Source organism: Cyprinodon variegatus, unplaced genomic scaffold (genome assembly GCF_000732505.1).
Source record: "Cyprinodon variegatus isolate N-32 unplaced genomic scaffold, C_variegatus-1.0 Scaffold93, whole genome shotgun sequence".
In the NCBI taxonomy this organism is placed as follows: Eukaryota; Metazoa; Chordata; class Actinopteri; order Cyprinodontiformes; family Cyprinodontidae; genus Cyprinodon; species Cyprinodon variegatus.
In genome coordinates, this window is record NW_015150546.1 from 570623 (window position 1) to 591853 (window position 21231).

Genomic DNA, 21231 nt, shown 5'->3' on the forward strand with positions numbered 1-21231 from the left:
CTTTCTTCCTATATGGAAAGTTTTTCAAAATTTCAAACACATCTACTGGGCCGTAAAGTAATGGTTTATACTAAAGTAAACATTTGGGGTACATTTGTTGCTACCAGGTTTTCCTTCTGTTTATTGTAAAGTTGGTCTTAAATTTTTATTTCAAGTGGCATTAAAAAGTCTTGAATTTAACTTGCCTTACGCTGTAGGAACCCCGATGTTGTGGCATAGAGGCCCATTCCTCTTCAAAAAGGAAAGAGCAGACGTCAGCCATTCAAGTAACAAGCACTGTAGTGCAATACTATGCATAACATTTTAATGTTTTCACACTTTGCCATGTTACAACCGTAAATTTCAAGGGTTACTTTTAACATGTCAAACTTTGACACAACTAGAATTGTGATGATTAAGGCTGAACAACTTCAATTTATCTTGGTATCATGCACAGTGAGGAGGATGGCATGGGACGTAAGATTATCAAACCTCACTGTCGGAGAACTTTAAGGAAGAAAAAATAAAGATTTCATTGGATAAATCACATCCCTTTAATAATGCCCCACATGCTAGGTGTTGGCTTTAGTGTGAAACTGAGAATGAGTGGGGAAAAAAAAAAAAGTACCCCATGCGCTATGCTATGTTAAGTGCTGTTGAAAATATGTGATGCTGTGGTCCTCTTTCTCCTCTGCAGCCTTTTGCAGCCTCACAGAGATCATGAACTATTTGAAATACCAGGACATTTTATATAAACATCTGCTGGACTCTGCAGGGACAAAAAAGGGGAGTTTTATCCAATCCAGACCTAGATCCTACAGAAAACCTAAAATGCTAAAATGACAAGAGAATCCAGGGGAATTGAAAATCTCCAAACTATTAATTTAAAGGTTTCGGTTAACTCTTTGCCAATCTGCTTTGACTATCTATAGTTTTCTGTGTGCTCACAATATGGCATTGGATGACTTAAATGGCTTTACTCTTTCTCGTCTGTAGTGTCTAGCAAAAATACTCTCAATGTGGTTTTATCTGCAATAATAGCAGTATTCAGGCAAGCAAAAATCAAACTCAAACAACTTAAAGTGAGAAAATAACTGTAAAGAAAAAATCCATTTGCAGTTAAACCTGGCAGCTTCTTCTACAAAGAATTTAAAAGATAGGAACTTTTCTGTAAGGCCTTTTTGAGCACTTTGTCAAAATATAAAAAAAAAGAAAAGAAAAGAAAAATAGACTATTTTTTTTTACTTTTTAAAATATCTCTTGAATTTTTATTTGTAATTAATGAGTTTAAAAATCACAGGAAAATAACTGAAATATATTATATATATGTAAATAGATATAAGAACTGTTGAGAAAAGGTTTGTAAATATGTAATAAGTCTGTAAATAAAGTCCCTTGATGCTTAGCAGCCAAAAGGTGCTTAACTCTGAGCCAAAATCAATACATGTTTGGACATCAGGGTGAAATGACGTTCTGCCATGTTTACACTGAGTTAAAGTTCACAACCCTTTTTGTCTCCGTCAGTCATACAGCATGGATGTAGGTCTGTCATTGTAATGATTTGGAGTCATTTTGTTGAAATTGTATAAATATTTAATAATCAAAATAAAAACATTTTATAATAATTTGCAGAAATATAAAAACACGCAGAATCGGTTTGTTACCAAAATCTCTAACAAAAATAAAGGCTTATAAGTGATAACTGGATGGCTTCAGACTAATAAGTGTTTCATAACTATAGGTGTTTTCCAAACCCCCCAAACGAATGTTGTCAAGCACAGAATAATAACCTATAAGAAGAACTTATGATAAACCCCTAACCTATAACGATGTCTTTAACAGCTAAAATATAAAGTTTAAATCTAAGCTCCTAATGTGTTTCCCTCCACAGCTTAGGTGGACAAAAGTTATTTTTTTCTTATTTGTAAAACTGTATTTATTCTTCCGATCGTGTCAACATCATTTGTTTGCTCATCCTTAAAGCAACCTTTACTCTGCAACCAAGCAGGACAGTTTGCAGAACAGCCACCCCATCCTAGAGCTCAGGAAGGTCCTGTGGGACCTCGGCACCAATATAGCTGAGCACACTAAACTTCACTATGATCAGTCGCACACAGAAACACACCCAGGTATGATTTCTGCTTGGCCTGTGAATTTTAGAAACCACCTAGATGAGATATGTTTGACAAATTGTAGTAGGCTGAAAGAAATATAAATAAATGAATAAATAATAGAACTTTATTGATCTCACAATGGAGAATTAACTCTCTGCATTAACCCATCCCCTTGGGGAGCAGTGTGCTGCCATTGTGCGGCGCCCGGGGAGCTGTGGGGAGTTAAGGGTCTTACTCAGGGAAACCAGAGAGCAGGCTGTGGGGGTCAAACCGCGTACTTGCAACCTTCTTAGAGCACGAGCACACTGATCTAATCACTAGGCCAACACTTCCCATATGACCTGGGCTAATGAAATTCAACAACTTAAAACGAAAAAAATTTTTTGACATGAGAGAGTTTAGAAAGCATTTTCTAACACTGGTGCTAGACTCTTATGCTGCAGACTGCACACAATAGAAGCAACAAAAAAGCTTCTGCTGCTTTATTTTAGATGCTTGTTCACATTAAGGTCCGACATGCCTCAAGGGCATCTTCGATGCTCCTAAACCGCGTCCAGTAAAGTGTTTCCTGATGCGTCCGATGCCTCTGCTGCTCCTGTGTTCAATGGCAAAGAGCGGTTTTCATATATTTGCTGTTATAAGTGGGTAAAAGTACTTTTAATATGTTTTTAAGTGAGAATGTTCACCTCAAAACGTTGTCTGTGCAGTCAGTTAATCAAGATTACGATTATGCCTTCAAATATACCAGCACCAAACCCCCCATACACCAGCCGTGCTCTGTCCCTGGAAATCCCCTTCAACAGCAGCCTCTGGCCCAGTCGCCTCTTGAGGGTTTTCCACTAATGTTTGTGGTGGCTGGAAGGAATTTGTCATGTACGTAATCCAAACTGATTACCAGATTAATAAAAGCTAACATATTTTACTGGCAGGTTTTAACATTTAAGTTAATCTATGCATTAATATATAGTTTTAGAGGAGTGATCATAGCAATCTGCATCAGCAGTGCTGCGTCTGTCTCCCTGCCAGCTCCCAGATCAGCTTCTTTGTTGATGTAGTGTGTCGGGCAGCAAAAGTAAAATTTTTCCAACTCTAGCAGCTGCTGCTTGTGAAGCGCATCCCGCGCCTCAGAAGCTCATGAGGCGCTGCTTCAGCTTCTCAGATACGTTAAGATGTGCTGCTCTTGTTGCTCTAAACGTGCTGCAGGACCTTTGATGCACCTTGATGCACTTCAACCATTGATTTTGCATGTAAACCAGCTGCTTCAGCTGCTTCTGCAGCATGCAATCTAAACGTAGCATAAGCACCATCCACCTTTGAACTAGCAAAGACCAGTTTCATCATGAAAGCATCACGTATATCACCAAGTTTATGGGGAAAAATATCCTGCACAGCGGCAACATTGAGGTGTGGTATTTTTGGAGGGTATGGTATAAAGATAACACCATTATTTGGTGATACACGGTGGCAGTAATATGATGGTTTAAGCCTAATGAGTATCTTCAGGATATACTTAGAGCCTACTGTAACTTAGATCTTGAGGTGGATGATATTGCCAAAACTTGCGTCTCAATATATTTCTAATTTCCAGTCGATTAAACAAATTGATAGCCTTAGAAAGACTTCCAAGAATGCCCATATCAGATACCTGTTAAGAAACTTAGGACAATTATTTTACTATGATGATAAAACTCATCTAATAAGACATTTTTGTAAATATTTGCTTTTAAGATAAAAACACATAATTGAACAAAAACATGAATGAATGCATTATTGAGTGAATATATTAATGAATGTATGCATCTGAATGGATGAATGGATGATATCAGAACTTTTTTTTCTCTTTTTCAATCAAAACTTAGAATTCAACTTATAGAGTAGTTTAACTGATGCAAGAAAGAATTTTACATTAAAAGGCTGATGCTACAGAGAATGTTTGGCTCTTTGCAGCTAAAGATGCAGTTAATCAGGTGTTAGAAGTTTAAATGAAGTCTTATCTTCTTTTATTTGAGGAGTGTTGGCCTAGTCGGTTAGATCAGTGCACCCTGGGTGCCGCACAAAGGCAGCCCACTGCTCCCTAAAGGGGATGGGTCAATTGCAGAGAGGGAATTTCCCCATTTTTGGTCAATGAAGGGATTTACTTTTTTTTTCTAATTGCATGGATGAATATCATCTATCATCTAGTTTTAGGCAACATAAATTTTCTGACCAAAAACAATATTGCACACATGTTCATTTTAGTCTGAAATCAAACATGCTTTTAAAAGTTTGTTTGTAGCTTAGTCTTTTTGATTGGGATCATCATCTATGAGCTGGTCCAAATTAATAAATACATTAATATATGGTGTTGAATAAAATCATGCTAAGTTATTTAACAATTGAATCAAATAAATTAGGTTTTTTGCATCAATTTAACCATTAAACTCCCTAATTAATCCAAATGTCTTAACTGCTAAATATAATTATGTCACCCCAGTGATTAGAAAAGAGCAGTAAGGAATAGTTAAGAGGTAATAAAATTAGGTTGGGAGGAAACTAGGAAGACCTCATGTCAAAAGCAGGGAGATAAATTGATGAAAGTAGAAAAGGAGCCGTTAAAAATCTGAGACTGAATACCCCCTGAGAGGAGGAATATTAACCTCCTTACTTTAAATGTTTCTTTCTTTCTTTATTATTTTTCATTCTCAAAGTATGAATATTTACTTATATTACCTAAACGGCTATGTTTGAACTGTTGCTCTTTATTTTCATTCCTGTGCGTCTCTCTCGTCAATACCTCGTCTGTAAACAATCAATTTATTTTAGATCTTTAAGCACTTTGTTACAGTATCTAACAAAAAAATATTTTCCCATTTTTTTGGTTAAATGTATAACACAATACAAAACATCTGTCAAGTGTTAAAATTGTTATTTTTTCATTTATAAAACCGACATACTGTAGGGAATGACCCTCTGAGTGTATTTCTCTGATCGTGTCTCGGTTGCTGTAGACGGGTTTTCCGGAGCAGTTCTGGATTTGCCCAATCTGCTGATATTTTGCACACCTTATAAAAAAACTTTGTGTTCCCGGTAAGTTTGGTCAACAGACGTTGTTGCTCGTTGTGTGTTCACACTTGCATCATAGCCGTCTCTGCACATCATGATCTCGTTCTAATGCAGCTGAAATAAACACACTGAAAAGCCTTCATCAGCTTTAAGTCTGTGCTTCACATTGATGTGTATATTATTTTAAAGCACATCAAATATTGATGGTGGGCATAATTAAACCAGGAGAGATTGACTTCTGTTGCTCAAACACTGGCTGGCAGCCAGCTGTAGCTTTATGCCAATTAGAGTAAAGTTGATGCTGTGAAACAGGTTATGGGTATTTTTGTGTCGCAACTTTGATCTTTAGGAACTTTGATCCCTGCAAGGTTAATGTGTGAACAAGGAGGATGAAGACCGGTGTTCCCAGTAAGCTTTAACCTCAGTTGTGTTCTATCTTTTTGTAAAGTAGCCTATTGTAACATGACTTTATTCAGTCTTATTGTCCCATGTCGCTGGCCGTAGACAGAAAGAAGGTCATGGAGGACATTTGGCAGGAAGAAGCTCCCTCCACATGTGATTGTTACTTTCCTGCTGTAATTTCACTTAGTTTGCTACAGATGGGTTGAAAATGTGCTGGATCCAAAACCAGACGGTTTATTCACAGCTGAGAGGGAGAGAAAAGTGTTCATTTCTAGTAATATAATCATGGGGAAAAGTAAATACTACCCATGGGGTGCCAGGGGGAACCTCTTTTAGCACCGCTTGCTTTCCATCTTCTTTCCTAGTGGATGAATTATGTCACACTTTCTGTTGGGTTTAGTCCTTAAGACCAAGATTTTAAGTGAGTGTAGAAGATTTTTAGAATACAGGAAATCTTGTGATTTGTTCATATGCTGCTTTTGAAGAGAAGAAACGTTCTCCTTGTAATAAGCCGTACTTGCTCTGTCTTTATCTCGTTTCACTGTGATGAAATTCAACACTTATAATATTTACTAAAGCTTTGAGTCAGTGATTTCTCTTTTTATTATCAGTGTTGTGTGGTCTGATCTCAGATGAGTATTTTCTGATTTGCAGAATTTAATAATCTTCACTTAAAATGGACTTAACCAAATGAAATGCCTTATAACCTTTTCAGATTGATATGTGGCAAAGACATTTTTACTACAAACATCTTGGGTGTGTTACTGCACACTTTTGTGCTTCAGAGAAGGCCCTTTAAACCTCTTTAAAAAAGAAGTTTGCACTTTATTTTTCCCATCATTGTAAAGGGGCCTTTGCTACCAAGGAAAAATGGTATTTTGCTTGAAGATTAACTGCTATATTTTTTTTTAATGTCTAAAAGTCTTTAAATTAACGGTTAATATCCAGTCAGTAAGATGTATAGGTGTTCATTAGATGAGTGAGGTTATTTAATTAAGCTGAGATTACACTGCACAATTTTTTTATCTGATTTTACCTGTAACTTTTAACTATGTTGTTGCGGTAACTACACGTTATAAACATAAACACAAAGCAAAACTAAGCATGATGCAGATTATTATCTATTTAATTACAATCATATAGTATTAAGAAAGGAAAATAGAGACCAATATCTGTCAATATTTCTACAAATTCAGTCCAAACAATATGCTGCCTTTTAAGAGACAGGAAATACATTTGTCAGGTTTTGGATGTAATTGTTGCACATAGACCTGAGATGCATAGATTTTACCAGATTGAAAGTGTCTTTATGTGATTCAACTTTAACCAAAACACAAGAAATAATTAGTAAATGTCGGTGATGTGTTCTCTAAACAGCTATGGTTTAAGCTTTGGTGTTCCACAAGGTCCAGTTTTAGTTCTCTAACTTTCAATCTTTTAATGAGAGAGGATTCATCTGCACTCAAGACATCGTAGGTCAATAAGACTAGAAAACACTAAAAACAGACTAACTCCAAATGATTGAAGGCACTTGGAGCTGGGCTGATCCCAATCAGAACGAAATGACTTGCATTTTGCAGAATAATGCTATAAATGAGCAGCTTTGAAAAGAAACCGGCTTAAGTCTGGATCAAGAACAACCCTCTGTCCCACTTTTGGTTGCACTCAACAGAAAGGGGCAAAGGTGACATTCCTGTGCTCTTGGCTGGAGCTTTTGAAGCCTTTTTGAAACAAGCAGTGGTATTTCTTCCAAAGGGCTCCAGCTTTTGCCTCAGATTAAACCCTGAATAATTGTATTAAAAAGTTAAATGGTCTTTGCCAACATAAATAATGCACAAGTGAGCAGTTTTGGAAAGCGGTTGAAGGTGTGAATCTGATGCTACCTTGATCCAACACAGCTTCCAGATGCACCCTGCAATCGCCTTCACCCGACATGATACGCTTTGCATTGTGTGATGTCATAAATGATAAAACCCTTTGAAACAATTAAGACCCCAGACTCATCTTAAATAGACTAAGCGTTCTCATGTGGTTCGAAGTTAAATGTTCTGGTTTACATGGACAATTTTTTTTCTCTTTGTGAGAAGATCTCAAAAAAGTTGGTACTAAACAAATCTTTTCACTACTTTTAATCAAAGCGAATTCGCTTTAGTGGTGTTTTGTTAGAATAATGGGCATACAAATAATTTTCTATTAATGCTGAGTTTTCACCAAGATTTACTCAGATGGACCAAAAAAAAAAAATGGACTTAATATATTGAAACCATTTTTTGTAACGCCTTGTAGGTTCACTTCAGTTTGTCTTTAAATGTGAGTCGGTCGTCAACCTGGTAAAACAAAGGTAAAAAAAGTATATTCTTTTTCCATCATATATTTATTTACTACATTATAGTCTCACCTAGCTGCAGAAAAACCTCCAATAAAATCATTACTAAAGCTTTATTTTTTTTATTTTCAAATCACATTACAAGGGATTAGAAACTGAGCCTGAAAAAAGGTGGAACTCTAAAGTAAAATGTGTAAAATGTTCTCCTGTTAAGGTTTAAGGGTGTCCTGAGACTGTATTGGAGCCTATTTGTTCTTTTTAAATAAGATCATGAACTGTTTGAGAAACAAATGCAGTTTGAACAGAAAGAAAGAAAAACAAAAAATGGGTTAATGTTTGACATAGTTGACGCAGACTACTTGTCACCTATGTCTGGTCTCTGAGCATCCAAACGTGATAATGCCACAGCAGTGTGCCAGACACTGGTAGACGCTGAAGCTTACTATCGTCAGTTTATTGCAACTGTTGAATATTACAGCATCCATCTGGGAGTCTGTTCATCATGAAAATATGTTTTCATGCTCTTTCTGTCCAAACTGCTTTAGAAATCCTTTTGATTGGATCCAGTTTTCACTCCCAGCTGACTTGCTTCACTGCTGAAGTGCACATGCTGCTGTGAGCTGATGTGATTTTTACCTGCTTGATGAAAAGCGGACTTTGGTCATGTTTTTGGCCAGAGGATGGGGACGGTTTGTTAATGTTTGTCAGGGCTTACGAACTGACAGTGAGATAAAGAAAACCCTATTGGTCATACTTGATTACAATTGATCACAATTGACACACATTCTATTTACCACGGTCTTCTTATTCTTTTATGAGTAGGAATTTAGCTCCTTTGTTGAGTGTAACATTTAGGTGTTCTTGGAGGTATGAAGCCATTTTATTTACTTCGACTTATCATTTTAGTTTGTTTGAAACTTTTTTGAATAATCTTCAGTCAGAGTGGTTTAACATTTTCTGTTAAGGAAACCAGTTGATTGCATCCGGTCATAGACTAGCAAGACATGCTCCTGGATAAACTTGCAGCAATGATTTTTACTTGCATTTTGGTGTAGACTATTCAGCAATCCCTCGCACTAAGCATGCATGCAGCGAAAGTGGAGAGCAAAAAAACTCCCTTTTCAGGAAGAAACCTTCAGCAGAACGAGGCTCAGCGTGAGCGGCCGTCTGCTGAGGCCGACTTGGGTATGGGTGGAACTAACCAGTACTGCTGAATGGGAGAGTAGAGACAGAATGAAGCAGAATGATTAAAAGTGGTCCCTACGTCCTCTAAAAGCCTTAACATATAGACTTAGACAACTTTTATTGTCATTTTGTATACACAGAATGTATACACAGAGTGTTTATAAGAGGAAATTTTGTTTAGTACAGCTTTTCAGACAGTATAAGAACTTTTCCATTTTATAAAGTGCAGCAGTGATCAAATGTAAACAGTGTGGGAGAAAAAACTGTGTGCAAAAAACGCATGGATATGGAAGTTCAGGGCATTGATATTAGCATTTAGTAGCATAACTACAGAAAATAGTGCAGGATAGCTTACGTATTTTGGATTAGGTATGAAAAAGGTAAAGCCAAGGAGAAACGTCACATTTGCGTTAGAACTGCTAAACAAGTTCATGGGGCTTACCAATTTCTCAAATGTGCCATAATCAATGTTCCCTGTAATTTTTCCATGTGTCTGAGCATAAACACACAAGCCCCCTGAGTAATATGTGGACAGATGTTGAAGCTGATATTGTACTGCAACATTTTAACTCATATAAAGCGTGTTTATATATATATATATTCACACTGAAGGAATCAAAGCTATGAATTAACACATGTGGACTAATATTCTTATAAACAAAAAACTGAAACAACTGAAACTTTGTCTTATATTCAAGGTTCTTTAAAGGGGAGTTTTGTGTCATTTGGAGCCGTTCTGAAGATATTTGGTTCGGTTATATCCAAGTAACGTCTTCCTATGGGCAACGACTTGAAGACACAAACCAAACTGTTCATAATTTATCATTTATGGTACGCCAGCATTCATAACATGTAGGTGAATCACTGTCCCCCTGACATCCACGGTTATATTTTTTATATTTATATTTTTTTAAAACAAAGCGTAAGGTGTCATCCCCGCGCCGGCTACCACTCCTTCATTCTGTTCGCTGAACTGCTGCTAGTTTTACTCACATGCCTGGAAGATGTCTAGTGCTACTACCACAGATGATCTCGCTCTCTAAGTGGAATTCAGATTAGCTAGCTAAATGAATAGAAGGGGTAGAGCGTAGCCGCCTGTGGCCCGGGCTGCCTGTCATAACTCCAGTCCGCATGTGCGGATGACATCATACACGCGTTACTTGTTTTTAAAACATATAAATATAAAAAATTTAACCGCGGATGTTTGGGGGACAGAGATTCGCCTACATGTTATGAATACTGGCGTACCATAAATGATAAATTATGAACAGTTTAGTTTGTGCCTTCAACTCGTTGCCCATAGGAAGACGTTACTTGGATATAACCGAACCAAATATCTTCAGAACGGCTCCAAATGACACAAAACTCATATGGGTGAGTAGAACATGATGTAATAATGTAAAACTAAGGGTCCAATGTAAAAAAAAAAAACGGTGTTCCCCTTTAACCTCTTAATATCCACCTCATTTTGGGAAATTCTCGCCTATTTTGCATACCCAAATGGAAAAGCAAATAACTCAGGAACTTTAAGCCCAAATTTCATGTGTGATATGTTATTTGAAAGCTAACGCCCTCTAGTTTCTGAATAAAGTAAAACACCCAAGCTGCATCAGTTCAGACATGACTCACAGTTGTTGTCTTTTTTGAACAGCAATAATAAAGACATGCTTGCTTGTTGTGGATGCTTTGGTCATGCTACATTTAGACATGCTGCTATAATTGTGCTTTGGTGCTATTTCCATAAAATGAACTAGGGGGTTGAATTGTGGAAAATCTAAGCTTTCCAACGATGTCTAACATGTCTATATTGGTAAACATTTCACCAGTGTAATTCAGCTTTTGCTTTGATTACTGCTTTGCACACTCTTGGCATTCTCTTGATGAGCTTTAAGAGTTAATCACCTGTAGGCCATAAAAAGAATGCACCAAAACCGGTTTCTTTCAGAAAAGCCTTATGAGTAAAAGCGGAGCAGACCTATAATTTACTTAACTTGGTTCCTCACTCATATTAAAAACTGTTGAAGACTGTGGATTCAAGAATGTTTGGTGATGGTTAAAGTCCATCTCAGGTCGTCTGAGATGTACAGGATGAGAAACGAAGAGAAAAGAAGTTAGTGACCCACTGCACAGCTTATTCAGATTAGATGAGGGTGAAGATACATGGGTTATATGACACAGTCGAGGGTGTACAGAACGTAAAAGACTTGAGCCACAGCATATTCTTGTGGGGGTCACCGTGAGGACAATAATGGAGATGTTCGTCCTTATCTGCTGGGGACAGTTTAATTATTTTAAGCAGGCTTGAGCACTTGGTCCAAACTGATGGACATTCAGGCAAGAGTTGGCTGCGTTGCCCTTTTGATGATCTGGGACCTCCTGGATGAATTGTTGATGCTATCTTAGAGTGGTTTTAGTTGGTCACTGACTCCTGAAAAGGATCAGTTTTCCCTTTGTAAAATCCTGTTTTCCCTGTCGTACTAGAGTTCCGAAACCTCAAATAATAGTTATACCTAATTTAAAACTGACATTTGTTTTCTCATCTATTCTTGAAGATCTTTAACTTCTGCCGTAATGTTTTACTTTTTGAGATCTTTTAGCCTACCTTATCTTGTTCACAGGTTTAATTTCAGAAATGACTTGATTTTACTGTTCAGGCACTAATTAACCTGCGTGGGGATTGTTAACCTGAAGCAAAAAATATGGTTCAGTTTATAACAGTCAGGACTTTTTATAGAGGTAGTTATATTTTAATATTTGTCCAGGATGGTTTGGACAACTTTTATCCTCCTCATAAAACAATTGAAAACAACACTCCATATTAACTCAAGTTCCATATATCAGTTATTTGTATCTTAATCATTGAGCTTTTGTTGTCATTGAGCTCTTATCAGAAAGGGGCTCTTGTTAAGTTTCCAAAAATACATTCAGTAAAAGTTCAAAAAAAAAAAAAAATATCCACTGGACTTGGTTTCCTAGATTTGAAGACGTTTTGCCACCTCTACAGGAAGCTTTCTCAATTCAAATGTCTGCATCCGCAGTGAGTTTGAGTCTTATATAGACAAGGCCTTGTATTGCTTGGAAACATGCAAATAGAAACCGATGAATGGGTCGTTTGGTTCCATTGTTAGCCTGTAATATCTGATATCTGATTCCAAAAATACAGTTTCTTAGCACATTTTATCCAGACGTTGTTTCTTCCCTATCACTGCTTTATCCCCAATCAACATTAAGCACTTATAGTTCTGGTACTGCAACTTTTGTGTTTGAAAACATCAATGACAAAAGTGGAAAACTCAATTATTTTTACATCTCTCTCATGGTTGTTTTGTCTGCTAAAAGCAAATAGGTAGTATGTAATTGAACTGCAGACAATTGCGCAATTTTTCTCTTTAACTTGTTGAAACACAGTTTATTGCACAAAAATATCTGCACATATTGCTATACTTCACAACAAGAATATCTTACTTCAGCACCAAAACCAAAATGAATATAATTATATGGCTTTAACAGAGCTCTCAGACCACAGTCGCGATTCTTCTCAAACCACAGTCTCATCTTTATCTTCCCGTCCAGACATTTAACTCACCCTGCATTCATACACTGAATGCAAGGAGGCAACAAGAAAAGAACGAAGACAAAAATGATAACCCTGTACAGTTGCAACTGTTTCAAGAGGAAGAAATGAAGTTATCAGGAAAGGACACATTGAGTTTTGCACAGACTTTGTTTTGGGGATTGGATGAAGAAGGTGGCCTTTGCCTTTTCTTATCATGTTCACTTAGCCTGTGTTTGTGTATCTAAACCTAACCTTGACTCTAAAAAACAAATGGAGTTGAAACATTTGTAAGAATGCTGGATTTCAATAACTTAAGTTAGAAATGTAGGTCAGGAATAACTGCAGCAGATAAAGCTGCTACAGTAAAGACAAAGAAACACCAGAAAGAATGTCTAATATCAGAGTAATCAGATATTTTGTTGTTGTGATTGAATTAGTCAGAATGTACAACCACAGTTCAGCTCTCAGGGTATCTCTTCCTTCTGCAGGAAAAAAAAGTCAACCCCTCTGCTTTCGTGTTTTGAAGATCAAAAAGACTAGGAGATTAAAGACAAATAAAGAATCTTCATTAGACCTACTGTACTGCAAAACGGTTGCCTTTTGACATATTTTTCACCTCTAGACGATGCTTTGCTCTGACTGGTTTCAATAAAACCGTAAAAACTATTAAAACTAAGACAGATCTTAAGAAAAAATCCCAAATGAATTACTGCAAAAGCAAAAAATATACTACTTTTTAAATGTGATCTTTAGGCTACACTTAAAGAATAAGTTTAGTTATTCTTCAAACAATGTTAATATTTGGTACAGTAGCCTTTGTTTGCAATTAAAGAGGTCAAATGTTTCCTGTAGTTTTTCACCAGGTTTGCACACACTGCAGCTCTGATTTTGGCCTGTTTCTCCACGAAGATCTTCTGTATATAAGCCAGGTTTCTGGGCTGCCATTGCTCCTTCAAAACATTTTCTATTGGGTTTAGGTCTGGAAAATGGCTAGGCCACTCCAGAACCTTGATATGCTTCTTAAGCTTGGTTTATGCCTGACACATCCATGACGTCCTCACAGCCAAAGTGCATAATTTTGGCTTCCACACCTTTCCACATGTACAGAATTTTCGCTCTGCAATCTAGGAAAATGTGAAAATATACGCGACAGATCTGTGCAGATAAACATGGTGAGCAGGCAACAGCTCCAGCTGGGGAGGGTTTGCAAATATAATAAACATCTAGAGATCATTTGGTTTCATAAATATCAACACTATCAGCAGATTGTGGATAAATTTCTGGAAAGAAATGATCGTGGCTCTTGAACAGCACAAAGAAGCTTTAAAGAAGTTGAAACTGCTGTGTTTTCTACTTCCTCATGTAAGGTGGCGTTGGCAGCTTGTGCTGAGCATGCCCCACTGGAGCTGGTTAGAATAGGGAAAAGTTGCAGAGGGCATAAATGCTGCAGACCCTTGTGAGCCATAATCAGGCTTTTACAGAGCCACTACTTGGTTATGCTGGCTGTGTGCTTTGGGTCATTGTCATGTTAGAAGACCCATCCATGACCCATCTTCAATGCTTTTGCTGAGGGATGGTGGTTGTTTCTCAAAAGCTTGCAATACATGGCCCCAGTCATCCTTAATACAGGGACTGCACTGTATTAAGGATAGGATGGTGTGAGAATCTCCACTCCAATCCCAATTTACAACAAGCCATGGTGCATAGGTTGTTCTCCTAAGCGGCATTTGTTTTTTTTCTTTATATATTTTCAAAACCCTCAAAACTGATAGAAGGTTTTGTTTTTTCTTCACTTTTGATGTGTTCTCTGTTGTTTGGCCCATGTAACCATCAATAAAAATTAGTAGTTACCGAAAATATTATAAAAAAAATCTTAAAAGTTTGAGTTCATACATGTATTGTCGCCCCTTTCTGATTGTGAAGGACCCCTCTGGTTGGAACAAGAGCAGGGGATTGGTCCACTGCGGCCTGTTTAAAAATTCTTTAAGCCCCACAGAGTACAGGAACACACTGTGTTCTTGATCTACTTTAGAACATATATCAGAGGTCATCCCCATTGTCCTGATTTTTAATATCCTAGCTCTGCGTTGCTCCACTGACCAGTGAGACTTTCTGTTATCCTGCAACAAACTGAACATCTTTACCGTTAGTTAATTGATTTAAATTTGTTTGTACTGACTGTTGTTATTGATAAATGCTTACATACCTGAAAGAAGTCAAAACATTTTTTTTCTCTCTGTAACTTTACAAATTATAGAACAGCAGCAGAGCAAGTGAAGCCTACTTTTTAGTGGCTCCTTTTTTCTTTTTTAGCATTCTTCTAGCCTTGGGAAGCTGTATCAGTTTCTCTGTGTTACATTATTGCTTTTGTGTTGAAACAGTATATTGTTACAAAGCTCCCACTGTATTATCAAGGCACATCTACTCCGAATTGAAAAACAGTGGTTTGGGCTCGTCTTAAGTACCAGACAAAGGCCTGAGTAGAGCAGAAAAATCACTTATATATTTTTCCCTTTTTTACGTCCTTAAACATTTACCTAATTTTTTGTTTATTTCTGCATTTAAGTGAATATGCAACAAGTTAATATTTTTTTATGTCGTCTACTAGGTGTCATAATGTGTTTGATTTGTTTCACCAGTCAGTCTAGCACTTGTAACTTGAAGAACAGCTTAAATATATTTTTTATCCACAAAATTCCTTAAAAATTTACCAAAAGTTTTGTTTATTTCTGCATTTAAGCGAATATGCAACAAGTTAATATAGTTTTTCCCCTTTTTTTTAATCTCACCCACTTGGTCTCATAATGGGTTTGATTTGTTCCACCAGTCAGTCTAGCACTTGTAACTTGAAGAACAGCTTAAATATTTCTTTATCTACAAAATTCATATTTTAAATTAAATATATATCTCATGTTTTATTTATTTCTGCATTTAAGCGAATATGCAACAAGTGAATCTATTTTTGAATTACAAAAAAAGGGAAAATCCTTGACTTTTCATGAGGTTTGTGAAGCTGCACCTTTAAGAAGTGGGCTGCAGTACCGCTATTTGAACACAGGGTGGCAGCATCAGACTACCGGTAGACCGCTCGCTTGCAGGCAGAAAAGAAGAAGAGGTGTGCCATCTGTCAACGCTTCAGTCAGTTTGTGAACCTCGAAGTGTCTGCACTCTGCATGAGCTGCTGAGCGACTGGTTGAGGTAGTTTTTCAAACGTTTTGCACATTTATTCCATCTTTGAGTTGTTTTTTTAAAGAATACTGAAGGCCATTTAACTTTTTTTTTAGATATACTTACAGAATATTTTGACTTAATTGGTTTGAAAAGGCAACCTTTCTAAACCCAAACTCCCAACATTTAGCTTCTTTTGCTGTTACTCGAGATGGTTACTGTTTTTCTTTTCTTTTTTTTTTTTTTTTGCATATGGTGTGGGTCTCTGTAACTTCTTTAATTTGCAGGCTTCACGTTGTTGCTGTAATTTGGCAGAAAAACCACCACAATCACACCTGAAGCTCGTTGTCTCTAATTAGAGCTACTTGCAGCTGGTAAATGGAGGAGCAGCTCATTGGCGCTGGGCTTAATGTCTGAGGAAAATCAGATAATGGCTTTTTGGAAAAACTCTCTTCTTTTTGTTTGTTAAATCTCTTTTTATTGGGCGAGAGCTGTCTAACTACCCCTTTTTCTCATCATGTTGGAGTAAGCAGCCCCCCCCCAGACCTTTAATTGTTAAACCCTTGTAAGCCTGCTAATTGAGTGACAGAGGCTTGGTTTTGAGCTCTAAAAGAGATCACTTTAATTGTTGGAGTACAGATGTAGCCAGTTTAACTCTTCACTTAAACCCATTTTCGCTCCAAGTTTATTCACTCTTGTTAGAGCTACTTGATTAGGGGGGGTAATCAAAAACATTTTGGTCAGTATTTAATTTTCAATTATTAAACGTGATTGCTCATTGAACAGAGTAAAAGTTTGCATGAAAAGTAGAAAATTAATAATTGCATAATTCTGATAATTTGAGGTCACAATGATAATTGAATTGATTGCACTGCCTCAGCTCCAGTGAAAACTCATGACTTTTGTTAAATTACTCAAATTGCTGAAGCGTAATTGAGTTATAAATCTGTGCTAAAAGCCTTCAAATGAATAAAGGTCTTTTCTTTTTTTATTCAAATAAAGCAGAATTTGTAGTGAAGGTTATCAAAAAAGTTGGTACTTTTAAAGCTTTTTTTTTATATGCAGAAAAGGGTGTTTTAATTTTTTCACTTAACTAGAAAAGAAGTAACTTGAGGCTTTTTTTCCCCCAGAATTACTATAAACTTGCATTTAAATGGTAAAAAAATGGGTCTGGTCCTTAAATCAGCCAGGAGATGCAACAAAAGTGAGTGGGAGTGTAGGTTTTAAATGAAAATTGAAATTGGAGACGGCAAACAATCATTTACTAATCACAGGTTGTTAGATTTTAAGCTACCTGAACAATAATGGAAGAAACTGCTGGAGATCACATGCTCAATCTTTCACTACCAGGGACGCATGCTTAAATCTTCAGATTCATTAACTTTAATCCATCAATTGATGGATTTGTCACAGGAAGCTGTTTTTAGATAAATCATATGGCCAAAGTGAGTGAGGCATCCTGGGTAAGAACTGTTGCCAACCAAGCTCCTACAGATGGGGATGGGCCTAGTGGTTCTATGCAAGTACTGGAATGTTTACAGGTTTCTGGCTAATGTTACTGTTGCAGTACTGTCACTGTTGTGCCTATATACATTCATTCAGTGGAGTAAATAGCCCAACAGGAAAGAAGTTGTCACGGATGAGGTCTGACATTTTTGCTTCATGCAAAATTATGCTGATCTTTATTGTAACATTTGCAGTATTGCAAAAGTTGAAATGGCACATACCAGTAATAGATCTGGTTTGTCTGATGCGTTTTTGCTGTCAAATCCACACTGGATGTACATTGGTGGGGTCTGGGATTTGTCCAAACACTGATGGGGATATAGAGATATTTCTAAATCAGTTATTTGACCTAAACGGAGCATCTGCTGAAGACTTCCACTGCTTAAAGTGATAGAGCCAGTTTTTTACTGTCTTGAATAATGGACATAACAGTAGTTTGGGTGTTTGACATAAAAGTTAGGTCTTAAATAATAGAAATAAATCTGCAGAACAGTCTACAGCCGCTGTGTTCCTCCAAAGGTGACTTTTTGTAGTTCATATTTCATTAACGCTCATTAATCTTGTTAGTGGTTAATGATCCAATAAGCATGGGTCGCTCTGACCTCTTCCAGCTGACAAATATCCCCCCCACTCCACTTTTCTGCCACTTCTAGTAGGCCATTCCCTTGTTGACCATAGAGAAATGCTTTTACCTGCTCTGAACCACTGACACTGTAGCAATGGGAACCAGAGCACTGTAGTTTGGGCGTGTGGCTGTTTAAAGCATTGTATCAAGCTGCCTTTCAGACCAGCACCCTGAGCAGCTTTGATCCCGTTTCTCGTCATTTACATTGATGGTGTTAAAGGTTTTGTTTTGGCAGCATTAAGGCAGAATGTGTTCTTTGAACTCCAGGCTCTGTTTTTGCAGCTGAAGCTCCGGCCGCCCTCTTAGCACTTTCTTAGCGAAGTTGTCAGACGGCAGAAGGGTTTAATTTCCTGGTCATGTTCTCAAGTATGGTGATAAACAAAATTAAATGAAAAAAGGGTAAATCTCTTCATTTTAAGCGTTTTAGAGAAACTATAGCAATTTTAAATACTTAGCTTTTGCTTTATTTTATTTGCTGTTTCTCATGGGCACAATTCAAATGCTAAACTCTGCTGCTCAGCCGATAAATGCATTTCCTTACAAATACGGCCCCATTTGATTAGGAGTAAACAGACTTTCCAGCATTATACGATTTGCTGCCAAGAACCGTTACAAAAAAATAAATAAAAGTGCAAGTTTCCCTACTTGTTGTGCCTAATCTACACAAAGCGCTGAATTGATCATTCCAGACTTGCATTCGTTTATTTAATCAAAGGGGAGGAGGCCCCCTAAGGTGAACATGCTTTCTCTTGCTTTCTGCTTTGACTAACCCAGACATGTGCAACCAGCAGCTGCAACAGAACCACTGCTGGCTTATTGGATCCTCCATTTAGGCTCCTTATTGCTTTGTCAAAAATAACAGAACTCTGCTTTAATTCTTATTTAGAAGAAACTTATTTTAGAACATTTTTTGCTAGATTTTAATGCAACATTTTGGCTCCATAGATGGGCTATATCTTTTAGTTTAATTTCATTTATTTAATATAGATATGCTGTTGCAAATTTGTTGCCATTCATTTGTACTAAGTTTTGAAATGAGAATAACGTATAAAATGCATTTATTTTCTTCATAAGATGGTGGAAAGTGTTGTAAAAGGAAAACACTTTCCAAGATAATGAGAAAAGCACTAAAAAAACATCCTTTTGGTTTTTTTAATGTCCTACTAGGAAAAAAAAAAGCAAACATTCTTTTAAAAACCTGTTAAATCACCCAAAGCACCTGAATGTTATACCATATTAAAAGCCTTTAGTTGGTTCTCTAATATTTTAACCATTATTGTGAGCCACTTTTGGCTCTGAAGCTGCAGACCTCTAATGTAAAAATTTAAACCTTACCATATCTTAAATTGCAATAAATTTGCCCAGCCCTAATTTTAATTTCAACATTCAATTCAGTCATTCAGTTGTCAGAGGAATTTTCAATATAGCATTAAATCTAAATAATCTAATTTAGGCATGCACTGGTCAGGATTTTTAGACCCGATCACAAATCAGTTTTTGTCTAAATTCATAAATTCTTCAACTGTTTAGTGTAGAATTAAATTGTATTGGTTATCAAAATTAGAGATGAAAAAGTATCTTAAATTGACCACTTTTAGTGGGCAGCAGCAGGAGATCTTTTTTTTTTTTTGCATCAAAATAGAAAATGGAGAAAATAATGTTAAAGGAAATTAAATGGGAATGCTCTCAAGAGGTTTGTTGGTGGCTTTTATAAAAATTTAGAATGAATTGTTTTTGAAAGAAATGCACATTTCACAAATGGCACAGATGTTTATTTAGTGCAAAATGTCTCTTATGATGATTGTGGGGTTGGAAGCTTAAGTAGCTGAATGATCAGAATAGGCTGTTTCTTTTTTTCCCTTTGCTGTTTTTTTTTTTTTGATAAATATTTTGTTCAAGATTGTGAATTTCTATAAGAATTCAGTCTCTCCAAATGCAACAGTAAATCGATCGGGCGTTGTCTGTATCATGGCGTTAGGCGTGTTGCCCTGACTAATTAACAGGCGAATCAACATGGTTGTACTTTTTGTTTTTTTGACATTTGAAGATGAAGCCTCAGGTCTAAATGGATTAACTCAGTTGCTGTGTTTGGTATCAAAGAGCACATAATCAATATTCTGTATGTTTAGGTTGTTTTTGTTGGATCATATTTGATAACTTTTCCTGAAGCTTCTACAGTAAGAAATCAATTCAGTCAATGTCTCTTCATTGATGCTCTAAAGCACTCAGCATTAGAGCATAGGAGTCTGCAGCCTGTGTCTTTATGCACCTTCAGCTGTGGCTCTTGTAACTTGAACCACCAGCTAATGTTTTTTAATATTGAAATAACAGGTTTTGGTAACCAAAATAGAATAACACAAAATACCAGGGATATTTTTTGGACCAATTGTCAATCAAAAGCAATGCTTTTTGCTTTTTTACTTAAATTGCATTGCTTTAAATATTATGTCCTTTTTTTTATTTAAAACCCCAAAAATAGAAAACAGCTGTGCTTAAAAAACAAATATCCTATAACCTTTTTATTAGAAATATGAATTTCTAAAGGTTTGTTGCTCTAAACCCAAATTTATTTGAATGTACTGTGAAGAAAAATGGTCACAGGATTGTAAAGGTTGCTGAACCTAAAATCCTCCTGTGATTTGTGGATTTGTTTTCTACATTCATTCTTCCTACATTAAAGATAACTCAATTTTGTTGTCTTTCTCCCATCAGGATGTTGAGGTTTGCAGCGATCAGAGGGGGCCTCGGCCTGCTCTCTGTCAGGAGGGCATGTCTGTTCTCCCGCTCCTCCCACTCTGCACCACAGAACGAGTACCGACCCATCAAGAAAGTCATGGTGGCAAACAGAGGTAAAACTTTCCAACTCAGCACTTATATTTCACCTCTGAAGAAGACCCTCTAGAGTGGTGGTTACATTATTAATACCTGTTAACTGCTGTTTCATGTATAATGTAAGGAAAACCTGTGACTATTCCAGTCTTCCTGAGGCAGAGGGAGTCTTTGATCATTAATGTGCTGCATTGAGTTTTCCTCTATGAATGCTAATATTTAAAGGACAACTCACCCTGTCCTAGAGGGGATTGGGTCTGTCAAGGTATAAAAACGTTGGAAAAATGTGCTTAATGCTAATCAAATAAATCACTAAGCACTAAATCATTAAGATGGTTAAGCTCTCTGTTCCAACATGCTACGGTGGCATGTATGAGACGTAGCCACTTCTATACCCCGCAGCAGCAGGGCTACTGAGGTCTGAGATAATTTCCCTTTTTAAGTAATTTCCCTAATTAAATTGTTAAAGTATGTCTGAGTATGACATCACTAGGGCTAC

The 21231-nt window shown here is 36.8% G+C and overlaps 1 protein-coding gene across 2 annotated transcripts in view; it reads left to right on the top strand.

Moving 5' to 3' along the window:
* The window catches only part of pc (pyruvate carboxylase), a 373340-nt gene that overhangs the window by 2240 nt on the left and 349869 nt on the right, over positions 1-21231 (top strand). The window contains exons 1-2 of one of the 2 annotated variants that reach the window (XM_015373838.1): positions 15733-15802; positions 20616-20752. In XM_015373838.1, the coding sequence (XP_015229324.1) occupies positions 20617-20752 (136 nt within the window). In that variant the 5' untranslated portion in view covers positions 15733-15802; position 20616. Of the gene's footprint in view, positions 1-15732; positions 15803-20615; positions 20753-21231 lie in introns of those variants that run through there. The other variant, XM_015373837.1, reaches the window with a different exon arrangement.